This window comes from Oncorhynchus keta, chromosome 21, assembly GCF_023373465.1.
Source record: "Oncorhynchus keta strain PuntledgeMale-10-30-2019 chromosome 21, Oket_V2, whole genome shotgun sequence".
Lineage (NCBI taxonomy): Eukaryota > Metazoa > Chordata > Actinopteri > Salmoniformes > Salmonidae > Oncorhynchus > Oncorhynchus keta.
The window spans coordinates 28,181,384-28,207,627 of NC_068441.1; the positions used below are offsets into that span (position 1 = coordinate 28,181,384).

General features: G+C 46.3%; 1 protein-coding gene across 6 annotated transcripts in view; it reads left to right on the forward strand.

Annotated features, from left to right (window-relative positions):
- LOC118400359 (LIM domain and actin-binding protein 1-like) overlaps positions 1-26,244 on the forward strand; it is a 47,310-nt gene that overhangs the window by 9,173 nt on the left and 11,893 nt on the right. For 4 of the 6 annotated variants that reach the window (XM_052473653.1, XM_052473654.1, XM_052473652.1 and 1 more), the window contains 3 exons: positions 222-353; positions 7,491-7,536; positions 18,614-19,066. In XM_052473653.1, coding sequence (XP_052329613.1) covers positions 229-353; positions 7,491-7,536; positions 18,614-19,066 — 624 coding nt within the window. In that variant the 5' untranslated portion in view covers positions 222-228. Of the gene's footprint in view, positions 1-221; positions 354-7,490; positions 7,537-8,039; positions 8,114-17,837; positions 17,999-18,613; positions 19,067-26,244 lie in introns of those variants that run through there. The other 2 variants (XM_052473656.1, XM_052473655.1) reach the window with 2 other exon arrangements.

The window sequence follows — 26,244 nt, forward strand, 5'->3', positions numbered from 1 at the left end:
ACCCAGGCTCTCCTGGCTGTCTGTATGATACTACACTGTATTAGTGAATTCCTATACGATGGGTATTGGAGGATTTATTTTAATTTTTTAATTTTTTACATATATTAAATGTAGAACTGAAATTGTCTACACTTTTATTATATAATTAACTACTAGTGTGTGTGTGTGTGTGTGTGTGTGTGTGTGTGTGTGTGTGTGTGTGTGTGTGTGTGTGATTCTAGGCAGAGGATGGAAGGCGGAAGTTCGTTCAGCCGAAGGTCGTGGGCGTCGCAGTCTTTACGCGTCACTGCCAGGGAGCTCTCATTGGTCAGCACGCGAGGCAAGACCAACGCCATCGCAGAGCGCTTCTCCAAGTGAGTGACACACAACTCCACTAAAGACACTTCTGTCTGAATGAACAGTAGACACTTATCTTCCAAATGCATTTTACCAAACTCACATCTGTCTGTAGGGATTACGGAATCCTCCATCTCAAATTAAATGTTATTTGTCACATGCGGCGAGTACAACAGGTGTAGCCCTTACAGTGAAATACTTACTTACAAGCCCTTAGCCTTAACCAACAATGCAGTTTTAAGAAAAATACCCCCCAAAGACATTTTTAAAGTCCCCAACTGTGAAATAACACATAGAATCATGTACTGACCAAAACAGTACAATATTTTTGATTCCTCAAAGTAGCCACTCTTTGCCTTGATGACAGCTTTGTACACTCTTGGTATTCTCTCAACCAGTTTCATGAGGTAGTCACCTGGAATGCTTTTTCAACAGTCTTGAAGGAGTTCCCACATATGCTGAGCACTTGTTGGCTGCTTTTCCTTCACTCTGCGGTCCAACTCACCCCAAACCATCTCAATTGGGTTGAGGTTGGGTGATTGTGGAGGCCAGGTCATCTGATGCAGCACTCCATCACTCTCCTTCTTGGTCAAATAGCTTTTACAAAGCCTGGAGGTGTGTTTTGGGTCATTGTCCTGTTGAAAAACAAATTATAGTCCCACTAAGCGCAAACCAGATCGGATGGTGTATCACTGCTGAATGCTGTGGTAGCCATGCTGGTTAAGTGTGCCTTGAATTCTAAATAAAAAAACGGACAGTGTCACTAGCAAAGCACCCCCACACCAGAACACCACCACCTCCATGCTTCACGGTGGGAACCACACATGCAGTGATCATCCGTTCACCTACTCTGCGTCTCACAAAGACACGGTGGTTGGAACCAAAAATCTAATTTGGATTAATCGGACCAAAGGACAGATTTCCACTTCCACCGGTCTAATGTCCTTTGCTCGTGTTTCTTGGCCCAAGCAAGTCTCTTCTTATTGGTGTCCTTTTAGTAGTGGTTTCTTTGCAGCAATTCGACCATGAAGGCATGAGTCACACAGTCTCCCCAGAACAGTTGATGTTGAGATGTGTATGTTACTTGAACTCTGAAGCATTTATTTGGGCTGCAATCTGAGGCTGGTAACTCTAATGAACTTATCCTCTGCAGTAGAGGTAACTGTGGTTCTTCCTGACCCGTGGTGGTCCTCCTGAGAGCCAGTTTCATCATAGCGCTTGATCGTTTTTGCGACTGCACTTGAAGAAACTTTTCAGATTGACTGACCTTCATGTCTTAAGGTACTGATGGATTGTTGTTTCTCTTTGCTTATTTGAGCTGTTCTTGCCATAATATTGACTTGAGCTGTATTCGAATACCAATACTAACATACTCTATACTACATATTTAATGAGTATATACTATTAGTTTATTTTAGTATACTGTAAATGAATGGGATCCTATCAGTTGAGCGTACTAACTCTTCACCTGTCTACGGGAAGTTGTTGCTGTGCAACCTCTTGCTAGCTAGCGTGACAAATTTTATGACGTTGGGTGTGTTCTTAAATTCAATCTGGAGTGCCAGAGTGCACTCATAAATTCAGAGCGTTGTCAGATTGTCCGTTTTGTAAATCGGAGTGTTTCGCTATCGGAGTGCACACTGGATGAGCATTCTGACCATACAACAGCAGTCAAGGACCCAAGCTAACGTTGGCTAGCTTGCTAGCTACTTCCAGACACAAAGGAGACTACTCTGATCATGTACTTGCCCTAGCAGAGCTGGTTATGCAGTTTTCATGTTATCTAGAGCATTGGTGACTGTAACTGTGCTGCTGCCAACAATTTAATTATGCTTTTTTGCCGATGTTTACTGACACCGGCCATATTCAACGGGTGTTGAGCACTTGAAAATTCATTATTCTGCGCTCTGGTACACTCAGACCAGGGTGCTCTGAAATCGGAGTAGATAGCCAGAGCGAATTTAAGAAAGCACCTGCATGAGAACCCACAACGACTATACGATTTAGCTAAGATTGATGGAAATAATCAAGTCAATAAACGTTGGGTAGTTAGTTAGCCTATAGTTAATATACTGGCAAGTCTGACGTATAAGTAGCCAATTAAGTTATGGAGCTAACACCTGTACATACTGCTGTAATAATATGCAATGTGGTTTGTAAGGACAGCGTAACTAACAAATTGTCAGGCAACATAACGTGTAAGGTAACTTATTTGAAAAGTAATTTCTTTATTACATTGATCAACATTTTCTTAACATTTGTCATAATTAGTTAAAACAATGAATTTGTATCTGCTCTCATTGTGCTTCGGCTGCATAATTTCTTCAAATCTGAAAACAATGTGAAGCCACACCCATTTCCTGAAGAATTGTATTATGGGGCCCTAAAGTACGGAAAGTGTCCTGTGTGTATACTTCATATTTTGCCGAATTTAGTACGACATCTGGGAAATTTTGGCATACTAACTATATCCATACCATGACCAATAAGCAAACTATATACTCAATTAACATCACAAATAGTACAGTTAGTGCGGTTAGCATGAGTATTCGAACACAGCTTTGCTCTTTTACCAAATAGGGCTATCTTCTGTATACCAACCCTACCTCGTCACAAGAAAACTGATTGTCTCAAACGCATTAGAAGGAAAGAAATTCCACAAATTAACATTTAACAAGGCACACCTGTTAATTGAAATCAAATCAAAGTTTATTTGTCACATGCCCTGAGTACAACAGGTATTGTAGACCTTACAGTGAAATGCTTACTTACAGGCTCTAACCAATAGTGCAGAAAAGGTATTAGGTTAACAATTGATAGATAAAAAGACATGCTTTATTCAGTAGCGAGGCTACATACAGACACCGGTTAGTCAGGCTGATTTTGAGGTAGTATGTACATGTAGATATGGTTAAAGTGACTATGCATATATGATGAACGGAGAGTAGCAGTAGTGTAAAAGAGGGATTGGTGGGTGGGACATAATGCAGATAGCCCGGTTAGCCAATGTGCGGGAGCACTGGTTGGTCGGCACAATTGAGATAGTATGTACTTGAATGTATAGTTTAAGTGACTATACATATATGATAAACAGAGATTAGCAGCAGCATTCCAGGTGAAGCTGGTTGAGAGAATACTAAGAGTGCAAAGCTGTCATCAAGGCTAAGGGTGGTACTTTGAAGAATCTTCTTTGGTTACTACATGATTCTATATGTGTTATTTCATAGTTTTGATGTCTTTACTATTTGTCTACAATGTAGAAAAAAATACAAATAAAGAAAAACCCATGAATGAGTAGGTGTGTCCAAATTTTGGACGGTACTGAAAGTTTCCAAGAGCACAGTGGTCTCCATCATTGGGAAATGGAAAAAATGTGGAACTACCCAGACTCTGCCTAGAGCTGGCCGTCCGAACAAACTGAACAATTGTGCAAGAAGGACCGTGGTCAGGGAGATGACCAAGAACCCAATGACCACTCTGACAGAACTAAACAACTTCTTTGCTCGCTTTGAGGACAATACAGTGCCACTGACACGGCCCGCTACCAAAACCTGCGGGCCGCTACCAAAACATTTAAACGTGTCAACCCTCGCAAGGCTGCAGGCCCAGACGGCATCCCCAGCCGCGCCCTCAGAGCATGCGCAGACCAGCTGGCTGGTGTGTTTACGGACATATTCAATCAATTATTATCCCAGTCTGCTGTCCCCACATGCGTCAAGAGGGCCACCATTGTTCCTGTTCTCAAGAAAGCTAAGGTAACTGAGCTACATGACTACCGCCCCCCGTAGCACTCATTTCTGTCAACATGAAGTGCTTTGAGAGACTAGTCAAGGACCATATCACCTCCACACTACCTGACATCTTAGACCCACTCAAATTTGCTTACCGCCCCTATAGGTCCACAGACAACGCAATCACACTGCACACTGCCCTAACCCATCTGGAAGAGAGGAATACCTATGTGAGAATGTTACCTACCCTCCAAACTCATCATCAAGCTCGAGACCCTGGGTCTCGATCCCGCCCTGTGCAACTGGGTCCTGGACTTCCTGACGGGCCGCCCCCCAAGTGGTGAGGGTAGGTAACATCTCCACCCCGCTCAATCATCAAGTTTGCAGATGACACGACAGTGGTAGGCTTGATTACCAACAACGACGAGACTGCCTACAGGGAGGAGGTCAGGGCCCTCGGAGTGTGGTGTCAGGAAAATAACCTCACACTCAACGTCAACAAAACAAAGGAGATGATCATGGACTTCAGGAAACAGCAGAGGGAGCACCCCCCTATCCACATCAATGGGACAGTAGTGGAGAGGGTAGAAAGTTTTAAGTTCTTCGGCGTACACATCACGGAAAAACTGAAATGGTCCAACCACACAGACACCGAGCCACTGCCTGTTCACCCCGCTATCATCCAGAAGGCGAGGTCAGTACAGGTGCATCAAAGCAGGGACCGAGAGACTGAAAAACAGCTTATCTCAAGGCCATCAGACTGTTAAAACAGCCATCACTAACATTGAGTTGCTACTGACTCAACTCCAGCCACTTTAATAATGGAAAAATTGATGTAATAAATGTATCACTAGCCACTTTAAACAATGCCACTTCATATAATGTTTACATACCCTACATTACTCATCTCATATGTATATACTGTACTCTATACCATCTACTGCATCTAGCCTATGCTGTTCTATACCATCACTCATTCATATATTTGTTTATGTACATATTCTTATTCATTCCTTTACACTTGTGTGTATAAGGTAATTGTTGTGAAATTGTTAGGTTAGATTACTCGTTGAATATTACTGCATTGTCGGAACTAGAAGCACAAGCATTTCGCTACACTCGCATTAACATCTGCTAACCATGTGTATGTGACAAATAACATTTGTCTTGAGATGGGAGAACCTGCCAGAATGACGACAATCTCTGTAGCACTTCACCAATCTTGGCTTTATGGGAGAGTGGCCAGACGAAACCGTTCCTCAGAAAAAGGCACATGACATTACTCCTGGAGTTTGCAAAAAGGCACGTGAAAGACTGAGCATAAGTCAAGAGATTTTTTTACATTTTATTTTACATTTTATTTAACCAGGTAGGCCAGTTGAGAACAAGTTCTCATTTACAACTGTGACTTGGCCAAGATAAAGCAAAGCAGTGCAATACAAACAACAACACAGAGTTACAAATGGAATAAACAAACGTACAGTCAATAACACAATAGAAATCTATATACAGAGTGTGCAAATGAGGTAAGATTAGGGAGGTAAGGCAATAAATAGTAATTACAATTTAGCAATTAAACACAGGAGTGATGAATGTGCAAGTAGAGATACTGGGGTGCAAAGGAGCAAAAAAATAACAATATGGGGATGAGGTTCTGTGGTCTGATGAGACAAACATTTTACTATTTGGCCTGAAAGCAAAGCGCTATGTCTGGAGAAACCAGGCACAGCTCATCACCCATCTCACACCATCCCTGAAAAGCATCCCCAATAGCATGATGCTGCCACCACCATGCTATGAGGGATGCTTTTCAGAGCCAGGTACTGGGAGACTGGTAAGGCTAGAGGAAACAATGAATGGAGCCAAATACAGGCAAATCCTCGACGAGAACCTGCTTCAGAGTGCAAATTAGACTGGGATGAAGATTTATGTTCCAACAGGACATTAACCCAAGCATACAGCCAAAGCAACGCTGGAATGGGTTCAGAACAAGAATGTGAAAGTCCTTGAGTGGCCCAGCCGAAGCTTGAGAAAATCTGCAATGAAGACTGGGAGAAAATCCAGATGAGCAAAGCTGATACAGACATACCCAAGACAACTCGAAGATATAATTGTCGCCAAAGGTGCTTCTCCAAAGTATTGACTCAGGGGTGTGAATACTTATGTAAATACTATTTCTGTATTTCATTTTCAATAAATTGGCAAACCTGTCTAAAAACCTATTTTCACTTTGTCATTATGGGGTATTGTGATGTCATTATGGGGTATTGTGTGTAGATGGGTGATAATCTATTTTAATCCTTTTTAAATTTGGGCTGTAACAAGTTGTGGAATAAGTCAAGGGGTATGAATACTTTCTGAAGGCGCTGTATATAAGGGACATAGGCTAATTACAATTGGCCCAGAACAGAGCAGCACGTCTGGCCCTTAAATGTACACGGGGCTAATATCAACAACATGCATATCAATCTCTCCTGGCTCAAAGTAGAGGAGTGATTGACTGCATCAATACTGGTCTTTGTGAGAGATGTTGATTTGTAAAAAGTACAGAACTGTCTGTTCAATTGGTTAACACACAACTCAAACATTCATACATACCCCTTAAGACATACCACCAGAGGACTCTTCAGTCCCTAAGTCCAGAACAGAGGCTAGGAAATTCATACTGCACTAAATAGAGCCATGACTACATGGAACTCTCTTCCACTTCAGGTAACTCAAGTTAGTAGTAAAATCTGATTAAAAATAAAATAAAATAAAAGATTAAACAACACCTCACGGTACAATGCGGACTGTGAAGAGAAACACACATGTGCGCGCACACTCTTACTTACACACACACACATTCTATAACACACACTCTACACCCACACATTGTTTGTAATGTAAATTTGTATAACACACAATGTTTAGAGTAGCTGCTTCCTTGGCAACAGCTAATGGGGATCCTAATAAAATATTTACACGTCCTTTTCTTCTGTTGCTATGCAAAGTAGATGTTACCTCACCACAATCTTGATATTCCAGTTTGTCGCCATTCATCGTATTGGCAGCAGACTGAAAGTACAACTGTATGAGTTAAGAAAAGGTGAAACTTAACCCTTCATTATGTCATTGGGAGGTGAATATAGCTCAGTCTAGACGGCCACTAGACCGTTAGTCCCTAACCCTTCAGTGTGCAGATCCAGAAAAAAATGGATTTGTGTCTGAAAAATGTTAGAAGCCTCAATAAACCCTTTTTATATTTCTTGCTCACCTACCTTGTCTCTTCAGACCTGCAAAACCTCTGAGGATATTATTGATTCAACACCAATGCAAACTTCCATTCCCAGTATAATGCCAATGTTGGAAATGCTTTGGTCCACTTTGTGTGCACCTCTTCTCTTGATCAGCAGAGGTCAATGTTGATTCTCTCTCCCACAGGTACCAAAGAGCTGCTGAGGAGTCTAATGCAGAGAAGAAGAAAGCAGTGAGTATCTCCATTCAGATCCCCAACAGGAGGTCCACTCATGGAATTACAGGATGTGACGTCATTACATCAGACACACAGTCACCAGTTCAGTGATACACTTGTGGAGCTGTCCTCTTGGTCAGGAACCTGTCTCTTTGACTCTGTCACCAGTGAACTATATGCTCAAGTGTGTATGCCAGAGTGGTTTTGTGCTATCTTCTCTGCTTAGGCTACTTATGCTTGACAGTGAGTAAATAGGATAAAGCACTTTATCATTCACATTGTAAAATGTCTGCCACCTTTTTAGTGGGCCTTTTCAAAAACGACCTCCCACACACACACAGTATTATCCTCATCCCGGCTGAGGAACACACACGGAGTCCAAGCCTAGCTCTGCCTGGTCACTTATTGTGATGGGCTGGCAGTCATGACCCTAATCCTGACTCAGTCTACTAATCCCAAAATAATTCCCTCTTGGGATAGTTGTCTTTATCTGTTGGGCAGTGCTGGAGAAGTGGACAAGGGAACAGGGAATAAGTGATCAGCCGATGTCATGATCAATAAGTGATCAGCCGATGTCATGCAGGAGTGCAAGGTAACTACCATTTTCCAATGGCTGATAGATGAGGAATGTATTCTGATCATTGGTTACCTAGATGCCAGTTAATGTGGACCTAGATTGTAACACAGGAGTTGCCCTGCGTGACACAACATTGTGGAGAGGCTCAAGTAGTTGAAGACAAACATTTTTAAACACAAGGTCCTTTCTTAGTCATTCAGAGCCACACACACACTGCTCTTACTGTGTGGTGCATGCTGTTCCTTCCTGTCTGTGCTGAGTTAAACAGGTCCAGTCAGCACAATTGTTTGTGTGTGTGTGTGTGCGCACCGAGAGGCAGGCAGGCAGGCAACACTGGTGTCAAGGGTGGGCTGTAAATTTTCCATAGAAGGAGGAAGAGAGGTCTCTGCTTTCTGAGATACCTGAAAGACAGTCCTCTGTGTTGCGGTAAGGAGCATAGGGGTCAGGAGTTGTAATTTTTCAGACATTGTTCCGTCCTTGTGTTTTTCCAGGTAAAACATCAGTGATGTCATAATGAACCTGTACATTTGGAACTGACAGATTACATGGGACTAAAACAATTTAACATGAGACTATGAGATGGCATGGTGGTCCACAAATAAACTGTAAGGAGCCTCCTGTAGTCTTCCTAATATTATGTTGACTATGTGGAATCTCAACCCCCCATTCAACTGTGACCATTATCAGTAATTGTTCTGTATGTAATTACAGGTATTATTATTTCTTCTTAATGACATCTATTATGTTTTCTAACTGCAAAATACACGCAGAAGTTAATGCTCGTTTTACAGGGGAATGAATGTTCCACTCCCTAAGAGCTATCATGGTCGATTACTGTACTCTCAATATGTGGTCCTCCCTGCTGCTGAGTCAGTCATATTGAGTCACAGTTTGGGTTCTGACCTGGAGGTAAGTGTGTGTGTGTGTGTGTGTGTGTGTGTGTGTGTGTGTGTGTGTGTGTGTGTGTGTGTGTGTGTGTGTGTGTGTGTGTGTGTGTGTGTGTGTGTGTGTGTGTGTGTGTGTGTGTGTGTGTGTGTGTGTGTGTGTGTGTGTGTTCAGTAGCAATAATGGTGGAAATTAGCCGCTTATAGCAGGAACCTGACTGTCACTGACCGAGATGGCTCCATAGGTTAAACAGAACAACATAATGTGTTGTAGTTTACACTGTCTTATTGAGGACAAAGGTGGAGAGTTTGGTTTTGTACAACACTGTCAGCAATTTGAATGTCATGATGTGATTTGGCATCACAGATCTCAACACTGCCAGCATGAGGTTCTGCAACATAACATCAGTGCATGGGTATGGCTCTGACATCACCGAATGTGGTATAGATTTGCTTAAAAAAAAAAAACTTTAGAACCGGAACCAGCAAGCAAGTTACTAGCTAGTAGTCAGTCATCACCGTTAACTCGGACATCTGCCAGCCTCAGCCCGGTCAATTCCTGCCAGTCTGCACAGCGCAATATCAACCCAGAGCATATCGGACTCCTTTTCTCTACCACATCTCCATATTCCTACTGTAAGCTCTGAACCTTTACTCCGGATCATCGCAGGTAGCTAGCTACTATCCGAGTGGCTACTCCTGGCTAACGTCTCTGTCCCGATGCAAGCACCAGTTAGCCTGGAGCCTGCGAGCCCTGCCTGGTAGCTGTCTGAATCGCTGTGCCTCCAGCTTGCCTAGCTACTCACTGGACCCTGTGATCACTCGGCTACAATTGCCTCTCTGCCTCTCCCTAATGTCAATATGCCTTGTCTATTGCTGTTTTGGTCAGTGATTTGTCTTATTTCACTGTAGAACCTCCAGCCCTGCTCAATATGCCTAGCCCCTTTGTTCCACCCCCCACACATGCGGTGACCAAGTGGTGCCTCCAGAGACAAAACCTCTCCCATCATCACTCAATGCCCAGGCTTACCTCCACTGTACTCGCATCCTACCATACCCTTGCCTGTACATTATATTATCCTGAAATTTCCCTCCCTAACTAACATTTTCCGACAAGATAGAACTGCCAAAGGGGGCGGAGTTGCAATATACTGCAGAGAGATCCTGCAGACTTCTGTCATACTATCCAGGTCTGTGCCCAAACAATTCAAGCTTCTATTTTTAAAAATCCACCTTTCCAGAAACAAGTCTCACTTTTGCTGCTTGTTATAGACCCCCCTCAGCCCCCAGCTGTGCCCTGGACGCCATATGTGAATTGATCGCCCCCCATATATCTTCAGAGTTCGTATTGTTAGGTGACCTAAACTGAGATATGCTTAACACCCCGGCCGTCCTACAATCTAAGCTAGATGCCCTCAATCTCACACAAATTATCAAGGAACCTACCATGTACAACCCTAAATCCGTAACCATGGGCACCCTCTTAGATATCATCCTGACCAATTTGCCCTCTAAATACACCTCTGGTGTCTTCAACCAGGATCTCAGCGATCACTGCCTCATTGCCTGCGTGCGTAATGGGTCCGCAGTCAAACGACCACCCTTCATCACTGTAAAATGCTCCCTAAAACACTTCTGCATGCACAGTGAGGCGAAGACTTTTGGAGAGTGGCCTAGTGTCAAGAAGGGCAGCAAAGAAGCCACTTCTCTCCCGGAAAAAAATCAGGGACAGAGTGATATTCTGCAAAAGGTACAGGGATTGGACTGCTGAGGACTGGGGTAAAGTCCTTTTCTCTGATGAATCCCCTTTCCAATTGTTTGGGGCATCCAGAAAAAAGCTTGTCCGGAGAAGACAAGCTGAGCACTAGCATCAGTCCTGTGTCATGCCAACAGTAAAGCATCCTGAGACCATTCATGGGTGGGGTTGCTTCTCAGCCAAGGGAGTGGGTTTACTCAAAATTTTTCCTAAGAACACAGCCATGAATAAAGAATGGTACCAACACATCCTCCAAGAGCAACTTCTCCCAACCACCCAGGAACAGTTTGGTGACGAACAATGCCTTTTCCAGCATGATGGAGCACCTTGCCATAAGGCAAAAGTGATAACTAAGTGGCCCGGGGAACAAAACATTGATATATTGGGTCCAAAGCCAGGAAACTCCCCAGACCTTAATCCCATTGAGAACTTGTGGTCAATCCTCATGAGGCGGGTGGACAAACAAAACCCACATATTCTGACAAACTCCAAGCATTGATTATGCAAGATCAATCAGGATGTGGCCCAGAGGTTAATTGACAACATGCTAGGGCGGATTGCAGAGGTCTTGGAAAAAGAAGGATCTACATTGCAAATTTGGACTCTTTGCATCAACTTCATGTAATTGTCAATACAAGCCTTTGACACTTATGAAATGCTTGTAATTATACTTCAGTATTCCATAGTAACATCTGACAAAAATATCTAAAGACACTGAGGCAGCAGACTTTGTGAAAATTAATATTTTTGTAATTCTCAACTTTTGGCCACGACTGTAAATCTGGCCCTTCTTTCGACACTGTGCTAACAAACCTCCAAATGAGGTTAAATGCCATACATCACTCCATCCATGGCCTCCAACTGCTCTTAAATGCTAGTAAAACTAAATGCATGCTCTTCAACCGATCGCTGCTTGCACCTGCCCGCCCGACTAGCATCACTACTCTGGACGGTTCTGACCTAGAATATGTGGACAAATACCTAGGTTGTCAACCAGACTGTAAACGCTCCTTCCAGACTCACATTAAGCATCTCCAATCCAAAATTAAATCTAGAATTGGCTTCCTATTTCGCAACAAAGCCTCCTTTAGTCATGCTGCCAAACATACCCTCGTTAAACTGACTATCCTACCGATCCTTGACTTGGTGAAGTCATTTACAAAATAGCCCCCAACACTCTACTCAGCAAATTGGATGTAGTTTTATCACAGTGCCATCTGTTTTGTCACCAAAGCTCAATTTACTACTCACCTCTATGACCTGTATGCTCTTGTTGGATGGCCCTCACTACATATCCGTCGCCAAACCCACTGGCTCCAGGTCATCGATAAGTCTTTGTTAGGTAAAGCCACACCTTATCTCAGCTCACTGGTCACCATAGCAACACCCACCCGTAGCACGCGCTCCAGCAGGTAAATTGCACTGGTCATCCTCATAGCCATCACTTCCTTTGGCCGCCTCTCCTTACAGTTCTTTGCTGCCAATGACTGAATTACATAAATCTCTGAAGCTGGAGTCTTATATCTCCCTCTCTAACTTTGAGCAACAGCTTTCAGAGCAGCTTACCTATCATTGTACCTGTATGCAGCCAATCTTTAAATGGCACACCCAACTACCTCATCCCCATATTATTACTTACCCCCTTGGGTTGTGCCGTGGCGGAGTTCTTTATGGGCTATATTCAGCCTTGTCTCAGGATGGTAAGTTGGTGGTTGAAGATATCCCTCTAGTGGTATGGGGGCTGTGCTTTGGCAAAGTGGGTGGGGTTATATCCTTCCTGTTTGGCCCTGTCCGGGGGTGTCATCTGATGGGGCCACAGTGTCTCCTGACCCCTCCTGTCTCAGCCTCCAGTATTTATGCTGCAGTAGTTTATGTGTCGGGGGGCTGCTCCAGTTTCAACTGTTCTGCCTGTGATTATTATTATTTGACCATGCTGGTCATTTATGAACATTTGAACAACTTGGCCATGTTCTGTTATAATCTCCACCTGGCACAGCCAGAAGAGGACTGGCCACCCCACATAGCCTGGTTCCTCTTTAGGTTTCTTCCTAGGTTTTGGCCTTTCTAGGGAGTTTTTCCTAGCCACCGTGCTTCTACACCTGCATTGCTTGCTTACATTTACATTTACATTTAAGTCATTTAGCAGACGCTCTTATCCAGAGCGACTTACAAATTGGTGCATTCACCTTATGACATCCAGTGGAACAGTCACTTTACAATAGTGCATCTAAATCTTAAAAGGGGGGTGAGAAGGATTACTTATCCTATCCTAGGTATTCCTTAAAGAGGTGGGGTTTCAGGTGTCTCCGGAAGGTGGTGATTGACTCCGCTGTCCTGGCGTCGTGAGGGAGTTTGTTCCACCATTGGGGGGCCAGAGCAGCGAACAGTTTTGACTGGGCTGAGCGGGAACTGTACTTCCTCAGTGGTAGGGAGGCGAGCAGGCCAGAGGTGGATGAACGCAGTGCCCTTGTTTGGGTGTAGGGCCTGATCAGAGCCTGGAGGTACTGAGGTGCCGTTCCCCTCACAGCTCCGTAGGCAAGCACCATGGTCTTGTAGCGGATGCGAGCTTCAACTGGAAGCCAGTGGAGAGAGCGGAGGAGCGGGGTGACGTGAGAGAACTTGGGAAGGTTGAAAACCTGGGCTGCGGCGTTCTGGATGAGTTGTAGGGGTGTAATGGCACAGGCAGGGAGCCCAGCCAACAGCGAGTTGCAGTAGTCCAGACGGGAGATGACAAGTGCCTGGATTAGGACCTGCGCCGCTTCCTGTGTGAGGCAGGGTCGTACTCTGCGGATGTTGTAGAGCATGAACCTACAGGATCGGGCCACCGCCTTGATGTTAGTTGAGAACGACAGGGTGTTGTCCAGGATCATGCCAAGGTTCTTAGCGCTCTGGGAGGAGGACACAGTGGAGTTGTCAACCGTGATGGCGAGATCATGGAACGGGCAGTCCTTCCCCGGGAGGAAGAGCAGCTCCGTCTTGCCGAGGTTCAGCTTGAGGTGGTGATCCGTCATCCACACTGATATGTCTGCCAGACATGCAGAGATGCGATTCGCCACCTGGTCATCAGAAGGGGGAAAGGAGAAGATTAATTGTGTGTCGTCTGCATAGCAATGATAGGAGAGACCATGTGAGGTTATGACAGAGCCAAGTGACTTGGTGTATAGCGAGAATAGGAGAGGGCCTAGAACAGAGCCCTGGGGGACACCAGTGGTGAGAGCGCGTGGTGAGGAGACAGATTCTCGCCACGCCACCTGGTAGGAGCGACCTGTCAGGTAGGACGCAATCCAAGCGTGGGCCGCGCCGGAGATGCCCAACTCGGAGAGGGTGGAGAGGAGGATCTGATGGTTCACAGTATCGAAGGCAGCCGATAGGTCTAGAAGGATGAGAGCAGAGGAGCGAGAGTTAGCTTTAGCGGTGCGGAGCGCCTCTGTGATACAGAGAAGAGCAGTCTCAGTTGAATGACTAGTCTTGAAACCTGACTGATTTGGATCAAGAAGGTAATTCTGAGAGAGATAGCGGGAGAGCTGGCCAAGGACGGCACGTTCAAGAGTTTTGGAGAGAAAAGAAAGAAGGGATACTGGTCTGTAGTTGTTGACATCGGAGGGATCGAGTGTAGGTTTTTTCAGAAGGGGTGCAACTCTCGCTCTCTTGAAGACGGAAGGGACGTAGCCAGCGGTCAGGGATGAGTTGATGAGCGAGGTGAGGTGTGGGAGAAGGTCTCCGGAAATGGTCTGGAGAAGAGAGGAGGGGATAGGGTCAAGCGGGCAGGTTGTTGGGCGGCCGGCCGTCACAAGACGCGAGATTTCATCTGGAGAGAGAGGGGAGAAAGAGGTCAGAGCACAGGGTAGGGCAGTGTGAGCAGAACCAGCGGTGTCGTTTGACTTAGCAAACGAGGATCGGATGTCGTCGACCTTCTTTTCAAAATGGTTGACAAAGTCATCTGCAGAGAGGGAGGGGGGGGGGGGGGGAGGATTCAGGAGGGAGGAGAAGGTGGCAAAGAGCTTCCTAGGGTTAGAGGCAGAAGCTTGGAATTTAGAGTGGTAGAAAGTGGCTTTAGCAGCAGAGACAGAAGAGGAAAATGTAGAGAGGAGGGAGCGAAAGGATGCCAGGTCCGCAGGGAGGCGAGTTTTCCTCCATTTCCGCTCGGCTGCCCGGAGCCCTGTTCTGTGAGCTCGCAATGAGTCGTCGAGCCACGGAGCGGGAGGGGAGGACCGAGCCGGCCTGGAGGATAGGGGGCATAGAGAGTCAAAGGATGCAGAAAGGGAGGAGAGGAGGGTTGAGGAGGCAGAATCAGGAGATAGGTTGGAGAAGGTTTGAGCAGAGGGAAGAGATGATAGGATGGAAGAGGAGAGAGTAGCGGGGGAGAGAGAGCGAAGGTTGGGACGGCGCGATACCATCCAGTAGGGGCAGTGTGGGAAGTGTTGGATGAGAGCGAGAGGGAAAAGGATACAAGGTAGTGGTCGGAGACTTGGAGGGGAGTTGCAATGAGGTTAGTGGAAGAACAGCATCTAGTAAAGATGAGGTCGAGCGTATTGCCTGCCTTGTGAGTAGGGGGGGAAGGTGAGAGGCTGAGGTCAGAAGAGGAGAGGAGTGGAAAGAAGGAGGCAGAGAGGAATGAGTCAAAGGTAGACGTGGGGAGGTTAAAGTCGCCCAGAACTGTGAGAGGTGAGCCGTCCTCAGGAAAGGAGCTTATCAAGGCATCAAGCTCATTGATGAACTCTCCGAGGGAACCTGGAGGGCGATAAATGATAAGGATGTTAAGCTTGAAAGGGCTGGTAACTGTGACAGCATGGAATTCAAAGGAGGCGATAGACAGATGGGTAAGGGGAGAAAGAGAGAATGACCACTTGGGAGAGATGAGGATCCCGGTGCCACCACCCCGCTGACCAGAAGCTCTCGGGGTGTGCGAGAACACGTGGGCGGACGAAGAGAGAGCAGTAGGAGTGGCAGTGTTATCTGTGGTGATCCATGTTTCCGTCAGTGCCAAGAAGTCGAGGGACTGGAGGGAGGCATAGGCTGAGATGAACTCTGCCTTGTTGGCCGCAGATCGGCAGTTCCAGAGGCTACTGGAGACCTGGAACTCCACGTGGGTCGTGCGCGCTGGGACCACCAGATTAGGGTGTCCGCGGCCACGCGGTGTGGAGCGTTTGTATGGTCTGTGCAGAGAGGAGAGAACAGGGATAGACAGACACATAGTTGACAGGCTACAGAAGAGGCTACGCTAATGCAAAGGAGATTGGAATGACAAGTGGAGTGCACGTCTCGAATGTTCAGAAAGTTAAGCTTACGTAGCAAGAATCTTATTGACTAAAATGATTAAAATGATACAGTACTGCTGAAGTAGGTTAGCTGGCAGTGGCTGCGTTGTTGACTTTGTAGGCTAGCTGGCAGTGGCTGCGTTGTTGACACTACACTAATCAAGTCGTTCCGTTGAGTGTAATAGTTTCTACAGTGCTGCTATTCGGGGGCTAGCTGGCTAGCTAGCAGTGTTGATTACGTTACGTTGCGTTAAAAGAACGACAATAGCTGGCTAGCTAACCTAGAAAATCGCTCTAGACTACACAATTATCTTTGATACAAAGACGGCTATGTAGCTAGCTATGCTTGCTGTTTGGGGTTTTGGGCTGGGTTTCTGTACAGCACTTTGAGATATCAGCTCATGTACGAAGGGCTATATAAATAAATTTGATTTGCTCTTTTGCACCCCAGTATCTCTACTTGCACATCATCATCTGCACATCTATCACTCCAGTATTAATGCTAAATTGTAATTATTTCCCATCTACGGCTTGTTTATTGCTTACCTCCCTACTCTTCTAGATTTGCACACACTGTACATAAATAGAAAAATCTTTCTTTTCTATTGTGTTATTGACTGTACGTTTATGTGTAACTCTGTTTTTTTTGTCGCACTGCTTTGCTTTATCTTGGCCAGGTCGCAGTTGTAAATGAGAACTTGTTCTCAACTGGCCTACCTGGTTAAATAAAGGTGAAGTAAAGTTTAAAAAATACAATTTTCTTTCTCACAAAAATGGAATCCCTGAACCTTCAGCTGTGTTTGAGCTGGATTTACACAAAAAATAACAACATATATTTAACATCTTTATTTGGGGATCAACATCAATAAGGGAAGTGAAAACTAAAGTTTAAAAAAAAGACTCAAGTCAGTGAAGAGTTAAACCTTTTCTCAAATGTATCATTTTCTGGTTTCCTGGGGTATTATCCCCCCCCGCACCACAGTCTCTCTCTCCTGGTCTTGATGGGGGGTGGGCTAGTTCTTACATACAGAGTTTTTCTAACTGCTAACATCTGGGAGAGCTTGATCACTCTCACTTAGCACAGACCAGAGAGAAGGACTGCAGACTGATTCCAGCTACAGGACTCTCTCCCCCTGCCTGCCACCTAGCCTCCCCACTACGCCTCGTTTCGTCTCGCTCTCACAGGTTTCACCACTTCTCTTTAAAAAAAACAGGAACAAACTTTTCATTGTCTGCTGCTCCTTTTCTTTTGTACTTATTGTACTCCAGTTGCTCTCACAAAGAGAATTATTGGGATTCTCTGACCTTCTTTCCCTTCGTTCAGTCCTCCCTTAAGCTCTGCTCTTTTTTCATGTGTTTCCATCTAGTTTCTGTCACATCCTTTGTTGGTGGAACATGGCTTGAAGTATTTTGCAGGTTAGGTTTGTTGGAATTGCATGGTTGTGGTGTGTGTGTGTGTGGTCAATGCGATGACATTGGGAAGTCGTGTAAGCTTTTTATATCTCTCAAGTTTGTGTGGACCTCCAATGCTATATGTTTGACCACCTCATTATCATGTTGAAGGGAAAAGTCAGGTTTGTTCTTTGTTAGGGAGTTGTGGATGTTGATGGTTACCTACTGCTTGGGGCTTGTGTTATCGATGTCCTTTTACCACTTAAAATACATATTGTTTCTCTTCTTCATGGGTGTGAACCGTGCGATTTAGATGGTTTGTATTGAGTTGGGCTCTATTTACCATAGCCCATTGCAGTTCCATGACAGGAACATAGAGTTCCCCATGTAAACTTACATACCTTTTCAGAACTTCCCCATATTACACAGACTGTTTCCAAGCGGGTGTTCATTTCCATATTTTCTAGTGAAAATCAAACTCACAGTGGAGTATTGTTGTCCTCTAATAGTTCAGCTTGCTACTCGGCGTCAGTTATGATTTGGGAGCTTCATGGATGGTTGAACCTATATGCTTAGCAGAGCAGAGAACCCTCTGTACTTTCAGGAAAAGGTGAGGTAGGGTGCCACAGAATGGAATGCGGTTGGGAAAGAGCTCTCCATGTTTCGTGCTGCTCTCTCTCCATCTTGAGCCAAGACTTTGTTTGCCTCTCTAGAGTTGATTGTACAGCAGCTGATGATTGCCAGCTCTGACTTCAGCTACTGTGACAACGTATCTCTTTCCTGGACCAACTCTGGGAACAGCTGCTTATCTAATTTGAATTTTCTTCCACGTCAGTAACTACTGCTGTTTGCAAAGTATTTTCCCACTGTGGCCTCAGGAAGAAAGTTATGAGCTTTTGATTTTTCCTCCGTTTCTTCCTGTTCATTTGGTTGCAGTCTCGGTGCTTGGAATTGGATTACATAATACAGGATGTAGGAAGTAAATGGTGATGACTATTTAGTTGGTAATGGTTTCATTCTAGCTTGTTTAGTCATTTGATCCCACACAGTTGAAAAATGAGACTGACTATTTGTATTATTAACTGTTATAAATTGGTACCGTGTTTCTCATACAAGACTACTCCTACACACAAGTACCTCTTTCAGGACATTGCTTTAGTCAGTAACTTCAAGACATTCTTCCTGTTGAACATTAACTAATCTGCTCTCCTCTTCTTCCTGTCAGTCGGTGGAGAGCCTGCATCCCACCCTGCGTTCAGGGAACCTGAGTGTTCTGAAGAAGCGCTGGGAGCAGCCAGGTCCTCGCCAAGACAGACCTGCCCCGCTATCCAACGGGCCACCCCGTGCCCGCCTCTCCCCCTCTGCCGTACCAAAACCAACCCCCCTGACCGAGCACTTTCCCCCAGCCAAGTCTCCGGAATCCTTGAACACTCAGGGTGGTCAAAGCACAGCCTTCAGCCGCTTCCAGTATCCTGCAGCAGCAGCTATAGCCGAGGAGGGACAGAGAGGGATGGAGAAGAAAGCGCAGCGGCCAAGCGAGCGAGAGGAGGAGAAAGAGCTGATGCAGGTGGAAGACGAGGTGGTGCCACCCAGCCCCTGCACACCCATCGAGAAACCCAGCGTGCCTCTCAACAGCCTAAAGATGATGTTTGAGAAGGGAGAGGGCACCAAGGGAAAGGTAAGACTGATAAGGCACACATACACAGTGGTTATGTATCCCTCTACACCGTATCTTTCCCCCTTTCCTCTAATGATACTTCTCTCTCTCACTCTGACTCTTGGCATCTTCCTCAACATGTAGCTGCTCCGCAGAGTTGTGGGGTCAGGTCAGTCATCTGTGTGTGTGTGTGATTGGTTAGCCCCCTGTATCCAGCTGGGATGCAGCTGAACTCTTGATCTGTTGTTGCACAGCCAGAGATTTTAATGCTTCCTTTGAACTAGAGTCATGCTAGCAGTCACATTCCTTGGTACCTGATGCAATCTTGCTTTTCAAAAAGCTCTGTCTCTTGACTTCATAAGGAACCCCAAAGACCACTGTCTGTCTCAGTGCACGTCACTAAGTACAGACAGAACACTCATTCACTGAGACTTCAGCACGCACACACACTTAGAGGAAACTTGCTAAAACTAGTTTACCTAATAACACAAGAGGCTCTCAAATGTGCATACACACACTGACTTGACGGAGACACCCCCAGTTGAGAAGTGAAATACTTTGTGCTAAACACACTGAGGGAGGGTCTCCTGTGGCTCCTCAGATATTAGCATAGATAAGTCACTCATTAGTGGCCATGTTAATGAACCGGCCCTCTCAGGCCCATTACTGCCTAACTAACTCAACCCTTCAGTCCCTCTCTTCTGTCCACACAAAAAGTTTCCTTCACTCAATTATTCACACTGCCCATATGTCCTGTCCCTTATCTCTTCCTAAACAACCCCCTCTTTAGTGCACAAACACACACGTACGTACACCAAAATTGCCCAGGGTCAAGAAGGTACCCACATTCCTTGTCTCTCTCTTCAAAGACCCACCATTTTTTAAATTCTCCTTCCTTCTTTCAGTCTCTGTGTCCTGTCATTCTCCTTCAGTTAGGTATTCACCACCCATGGCCCCCAACCCACCTCTCTCAGCATCACTGTCACGTAGAGTAGGCCAGAAGGCTAAACTGGATAACCTAACCTCTATCAAAATAAAAAGATGGCGGAACCGCAAAAGTTCTTCTGTGCAAAGGTGTTTATTTACAAGTGAATTCCGGAACAAAAAACAACAGTACTGCCATCAACATCTACCTTATGGGACAGCTTAAAAACAATGCTGCCCCATCCACAGCTCAATCCAAAATAACCTTTCCACCATGACTGAAAGAGAGGCTCCTTTTGTAGGGCTAGCCCCTCCCCTCAGAACAATTAACCCTGGTTAATTAATCAATTAAAAATACAAACCTACATTTTCCATGAACTAAACATACTAAAGGATATACATTGCAACACGGTTTTAAACAATATCACAACATAACATTTACAACATTACATCACTACTGACAATATCTTTATATATATATATATCTTTCAATACGCCCATATGCATTAATGAGCCATTTGGGACAGGCACTATAAAGCCAACCCAATTCCCTTAGCTCGGGTCCTTTTCCAGCTTACCCGGAAGCTACAGAGATGGAGAGAGAGGAACAGAACAAACAATGCGCTCATCCACAACATTGATAAGTATGAAATTCATGCACCAAGACAGAAGTTAATTTGTGTGTCGACCCACATTGTTAACTTATCTTATAATGGCGCAGGGAGGAGTGATGAATATGTGTGTGCGTTAAAGAACCAAATGCTGCCCGCGGCCAGTGACGGACTTCTACGTCACATTACCTTCCTCCTCTCCTGAAGCGACCATGTACGGGAGCCTTGATAGGTAGTCCGCAGTAACGTTCTCTTTTCCTGCCTTGTGACGGACACAGAACCTGAAGGGCTGGAGCTCCAGATACCACCTGGTCACACGAGAATTCCGGTCCTTCATGGTCTGGATCCAGGTCAGTGCTCTGTGGTCCGTGTGCAGGTCAAATTCCCTCCCAAGAAGGTAGTAACGGAGGCTATCTAGGGCCCACTTTATAGCCAGGCACTCCTTTTCGATTGTAGAATACCTGGTTTCCCTGGGCAACAGCTTCCGACTCAGGTACAGCACAGGAAGCTCTTCTCTTGGCTCCCCTTGGGCCAGTACAGCTCCAATTCCTACAGCCGAAGCGTCCACCTGCACGAGAAATCTCTTCTGAAAATCAGGGGTCTGGAGAACAGGGAATGAGCACAGTCGTTTTTTCAGTGTCATGAAGGCTTCCTCACACTCCTCAGTCCACTTCACAGGGTTGCTGGCCCCCTTCGAAGTGAGGTTGGTCAGAGGGACAGCGATGGTCGAAAACTGTGGAATGAATCTCCGGTACCACCCTGCCAGACCTAGGAAGGACTTCACCTGTGTCTTGGTTCTGGGTTGAGGGCTATTCCTGATGGACTCCACTTTCTCCACCTGAGGCCGAACTTCACCCTTACCCAGCTGGTAACCCAGGTACTTTGTCTCCTGTTTCGCCCACTCACACTTCAGGAGGTTAAGCGTGAGGCCTGCTTCATGGATCTTCCCCAGGACTCTGCTAAGATGCTGTATGTGCTCCTCCCAGGAGTGGCTGTAGATCACCACGTCGTCCAAGTAAGCAGCACAGTAATCGTCACAGTCCTGGAGGACCTTGTCCATCAGCCTCTGGAAAGTCGCAGGGGCCCCATGAAGGCCAAACGGCATGACCTTGAACTGGAACAGGCCCATTGGCGTCCGGAATGCAGTGTAGGCCTTGGATTGTTCATCCAGGGGCACCTGCCAGTACCCTTTGCAGAGATCCAATGTGGTGATGTAATGAGCTCTACCTATTCTCTCCAGTAAGTCGTCAATGCGGGGCATGGGATAGGCATCAAACTGGGAGATGGCATTCACCTTACGGAAGTCCATGCAGACGCGCAAAGAGCCATCCTTCTTTGGGACAATGACAATAGGGCTGCTCCATTCACTTGAAGATGGCTCGACAACATCCATCTCTATCATGGTGTGGACCTCTTCCTTGAGGGCTACCACCAGCCTCTCAGGCACACGGTAAGGATGTTGGCGGACAGGGTTCTGGCCAGGTTTCAAACGAATGACGTGTTCTAGGACTTTGGTTCTTCCTGGTCTCTGACTGAAGAGGGCCGGATACTTGCCAAACAGCTGCTTCAGCTCATCTTGCTTGTCTTCTTCCAGGTGAGCCAGTATGACTTCTGCTCGTTCTTTCCATGCCTCTGTGACCCCATCCGACTCATCCTCTTCTATTCTGCGGACCAGAAAGGACTTTCCTTTGGAGAGTTCCTCTTTCTCCTCCCAGGCCTTGAGAAGGTTCACATGGTAGGTTTGCTTCTTCTTACCCTTGTCCGGGTGCAGCACCTCGTAGGTCACTGGGCCCATCTTCCTCCCGATTAGGTACGGTCCTTGCCATTGCGCAAGGAGCTTGCTGGTAGACGAGGGAAGGAGGAGCAGGACTTTCTGTCCTGGCTCAAACTCTCTGTGGCGAGCGTGCTGGTCATAGCCTCTCTTCTGGGCCATCTGGGCTTGCTGAAGGTTTGCTCTAGCTTCCTCTCTGTACCGTTCCAACCTGTCTCGCATCTGGAGGACATACTGGACAATCCCCTGTCCTGAGGTAGCTACTGGGGAACCTTCCCAGCACTTCTTCAGCAGGTCCAGTGGTCCTTGCACTGGCCATCCATAGAGGAGTTCGAATGGCGAGAAACCTGTCGATGCCTGAGGCACCTCCCTGTAAGCAAAAAGCAGAAAGGGTAACCACTTATCCCAGTCTTTACCAGTGTCAGCCACAAACTTCCTCAGCATGTTCTTGAGCGTTTGATTGAATCTCTCTACGAGCCCATCCGTTTGGGGATGGTAGGGAGTAGTCCTCAAGCCTTTAATGCCCAGCTGTCGGTGGAGTTGAACCATCAGTCGCGAGGTGAAGTTTGTCCCTTGGTCTGTCAGGATTTCATCTGGGATTCCTACACGAGAGAAGAGCTGAACAAGAGCACTGATTATTTTTGGAGTGGTTATGGAACGGAGTGGGAAGGCTTCTGGGAACCGGGTGGCATAGTCACAGATCACCAATATATACTTGTAACCTGCACTACTCTTCTCCAAGGGTCCAACAATGTCCATTGCAATTCTCTTGAATGGGGTAGAGATAACTGGCAGTGAACATAGAGGAGCCCGTTCAGACCTACGGACAGCACTGGTTTTCTGGCACGTGGGGCATGATTTGCAGTATTTTTGTACATCAGTATACATGGAGGGCCAAAAGAAACGGGAGCCTAGCCTAAGATAGGTCTTATGTTGCCCTAGATGGCCTGCCCATGGAACTGTATGTGCAAGGTTGAGAACAAGTGGTCTACAGGTAGATGGCACCACCAACTTCCTGCTATCTGCCTCTGACCCAAGGTAGAGTATGTGGTTGTCTACTGTGTAAATCCCCCACATGAAGATTGACTGTCCCCAGCTAAGGCCTTGTCAAACAAACATTTCAAGGTTGCGTCAGACTTCTGCAGTGTAGCAAAATTTTGTGGAACATCCCATTGCACCTCTAACCCAGACACATCAGCAACAGGTACAGGGGTTCCCACATACTTCTCAAGACGCCGCTGGCGGCGTGACTTTCTGGGCCCTTTGGTTCCCCCCTCGCACAGACTATCACACAAGTCAGGCAGAGGTTGTAAACCAGCTTTGGCCTGGGCACGAGTGACAACCGAACATGCCATCTGAACATCAGACTGGCAAACTGACTGCTCATATAGCTGACACCCCACACTTCCCAACAGATCAGAGAGTACAGGCACATCCCTCCCCAAAATCATCTCAAAAGGTAGCTTCTCCATTACCCCAACTTTGAGGAGGTATTTCTGACCCTGAATCTCAACTGTGAGCTCAGCTGTGGGCTGCTGTGACTGGTCACCATGGACACATTGGATCAGTGTCTGATGACCATAATCAATGTCATTAACAGGTACATTACCTTTTCTGATCAATGACAGTGAACTGCCAGTGTCAATCATTGCAGTAAGACTTTTACCATTCACTTTTACAGGTACCAAGCATGACCCTTCCAGAGTCTGTCTATTCTGAACACCATCCCCCTCTCTGGGTACATAACAGTAACCTGAGAGCTTGGATTTACGTAGCGGACACATTGAAGCTTTGTGCCCCTGCTGCCGGCAGTAAAAACAGGTCAGACCCCTCCCATCAGAGCGAACTGCATGATCCCTTACCTCCCTCCCAGACACATAACCCCCAGAGTTACCTCCACCATCTCTGGCGTTTCTGATGTCCCTTGTGTCTCTGAGACTCCTTGGAGCGGGTGCTGCAGGTTGTGGTGGGCCCCCTTTACGTGCATTAAGATACTGCAGGGCAAGCTTGGCCGCCATAAGCCCGTCCTTGGGCTCGTGCTCTCGGACCCAGGTTCGAATGTCGTGTGGTAGAACTTGTAGAAGTTGCTCGAGGATGATGACCTCCCGATTTCGTCCTGTGTCTTCTCCCGGTCGAACCCATCGTCGGTAGAGACCCTTGAGGCGGTGGTACGTCTCTGTCGGCGACTCACCCGATGGCGTTGATGCAGCTCTGAAGCGTTGACGGTAGGTTTCCGGTGAGATGTCAAACTTCACCAGCAGCGCTTCCTTCAAGCCCTTGTAGACATTGGACAGCCCCTCATCCATTGCTGTGTAAGCCTCTAAGGCCTTGCCCGTGAGCAATGGGACAAGCCTGCAGGCCCACTCTACCTCAGGCCACTGCCACGTCTTAGCCATGCGCTCAAACCTCAGCAGGTAGTTTTCAATGTCCTCCCCCTGCTGGTATGAGGGCATCTTTGGCTCCTTCCTCAGGAATGCTGGAAGATGGACGTTAACACTGCTGGACTGGTCTCCTGGTGCTGGCCTCATTACTGCTTGGGGTGCCTGCTGTGGAGTTGAAGTCCCTGCTGCATCGAGCCTTTGTCGTACTGGTGTTGGAAGACCCAATCTTGGGCTCTCACTGACGAGTTCCGCCTGGTGGGGAGCTGTGAGGATAGATTGGCGTAGGCCACGTAACTCCTGCTTGAGGTCTTCGTCCCTCTTCTCAAGGCAGGTGAAAAGTTGCTGAAAAAGGGTTACCATGGTTGGGTGTGGTTCTGGTCCCCCAACTGCTCCTTCAGTCAGCAGCTCACCCAGTTCTGGTTGTCTTTGGCCCCGCGGTCGGGCTCCTAGTTTCTCATACTTGACCTCTTCTTCACCAGACGATTCCATGGTATTCCACCCCGGTTCAACTTCAGGTACCTTTTCTGACAGTTGATGCTGTTGCTGAGGACGCAATCCTGTATGCATTCCTTTACCTCTCTTGTTGGAATTCACTGATTTGCGGTACGCCATCCCACCACTGCCACCATATGTCACGTAGAGTAGGCCAGAAGGCTAAACTGGATAACCTAACCTCTATCAAAATAAAAAGATGGCGGAACCGCAAAAGTTCTTCTGTGCAAAGGTGTTTATTTACAAGTGAATTCCGGAACAAAAAACAACAGTACTGCCATCAACATCTACCTTATGGGACAGCTTAAAAACAATGCTGCCCCATCCACAGCTCAATCCAAAATAACCTTTCCACCATGACTGAAAGAGAGGCTCCTTTTGTAGGGCTAGCCCCTCCCCTCAGAACAATTAACCCTGGTTAATTAATCAATTAAAAATACAAACCTACATTTTCCATGAACTAAACATACTAAAGGATATACATTGCAACACGGTTTTAAACAATATCACAACATAACATTTACAACATTATATCACTACTGACAATATCTTTCAATACGCCCATATGCATTAATGAGCCATTTGGGACAGGCACTATAAAGCCAACCCAATTCCCTTAGCTCGGGTCCTTTTCCAGCTTACCCGGAAGCTACAGAGATGGAGAGAGAGGAACAGAACAAACAAACAATGCGCTCATCCACAACATTGATAAGTATGAAATTCATGCACCAAGACAGAAGTTAATTTGTGTGTCGACCCACATTGTTAACTTATCTTATAATGGCGCAGGGAGGAGTGATGAATATGTGTGTGCGTTAAAGAACCAAATGCTGCCCGCGGCCAGTGACGGACTTCTACGTCACAATCACACAAGATTACACTCCACTTCTGTACACTGTTTCTCCTCCTATTTTTAAGTCTCCTGTTTCCTCTAAAATGTTCTTGTCTAATAAAAGTTTAGTCAAACTTTGGGGTGTGACTCTGAGACAATAGTATTTTGTAGTGGGCCTCCCGGGTGGC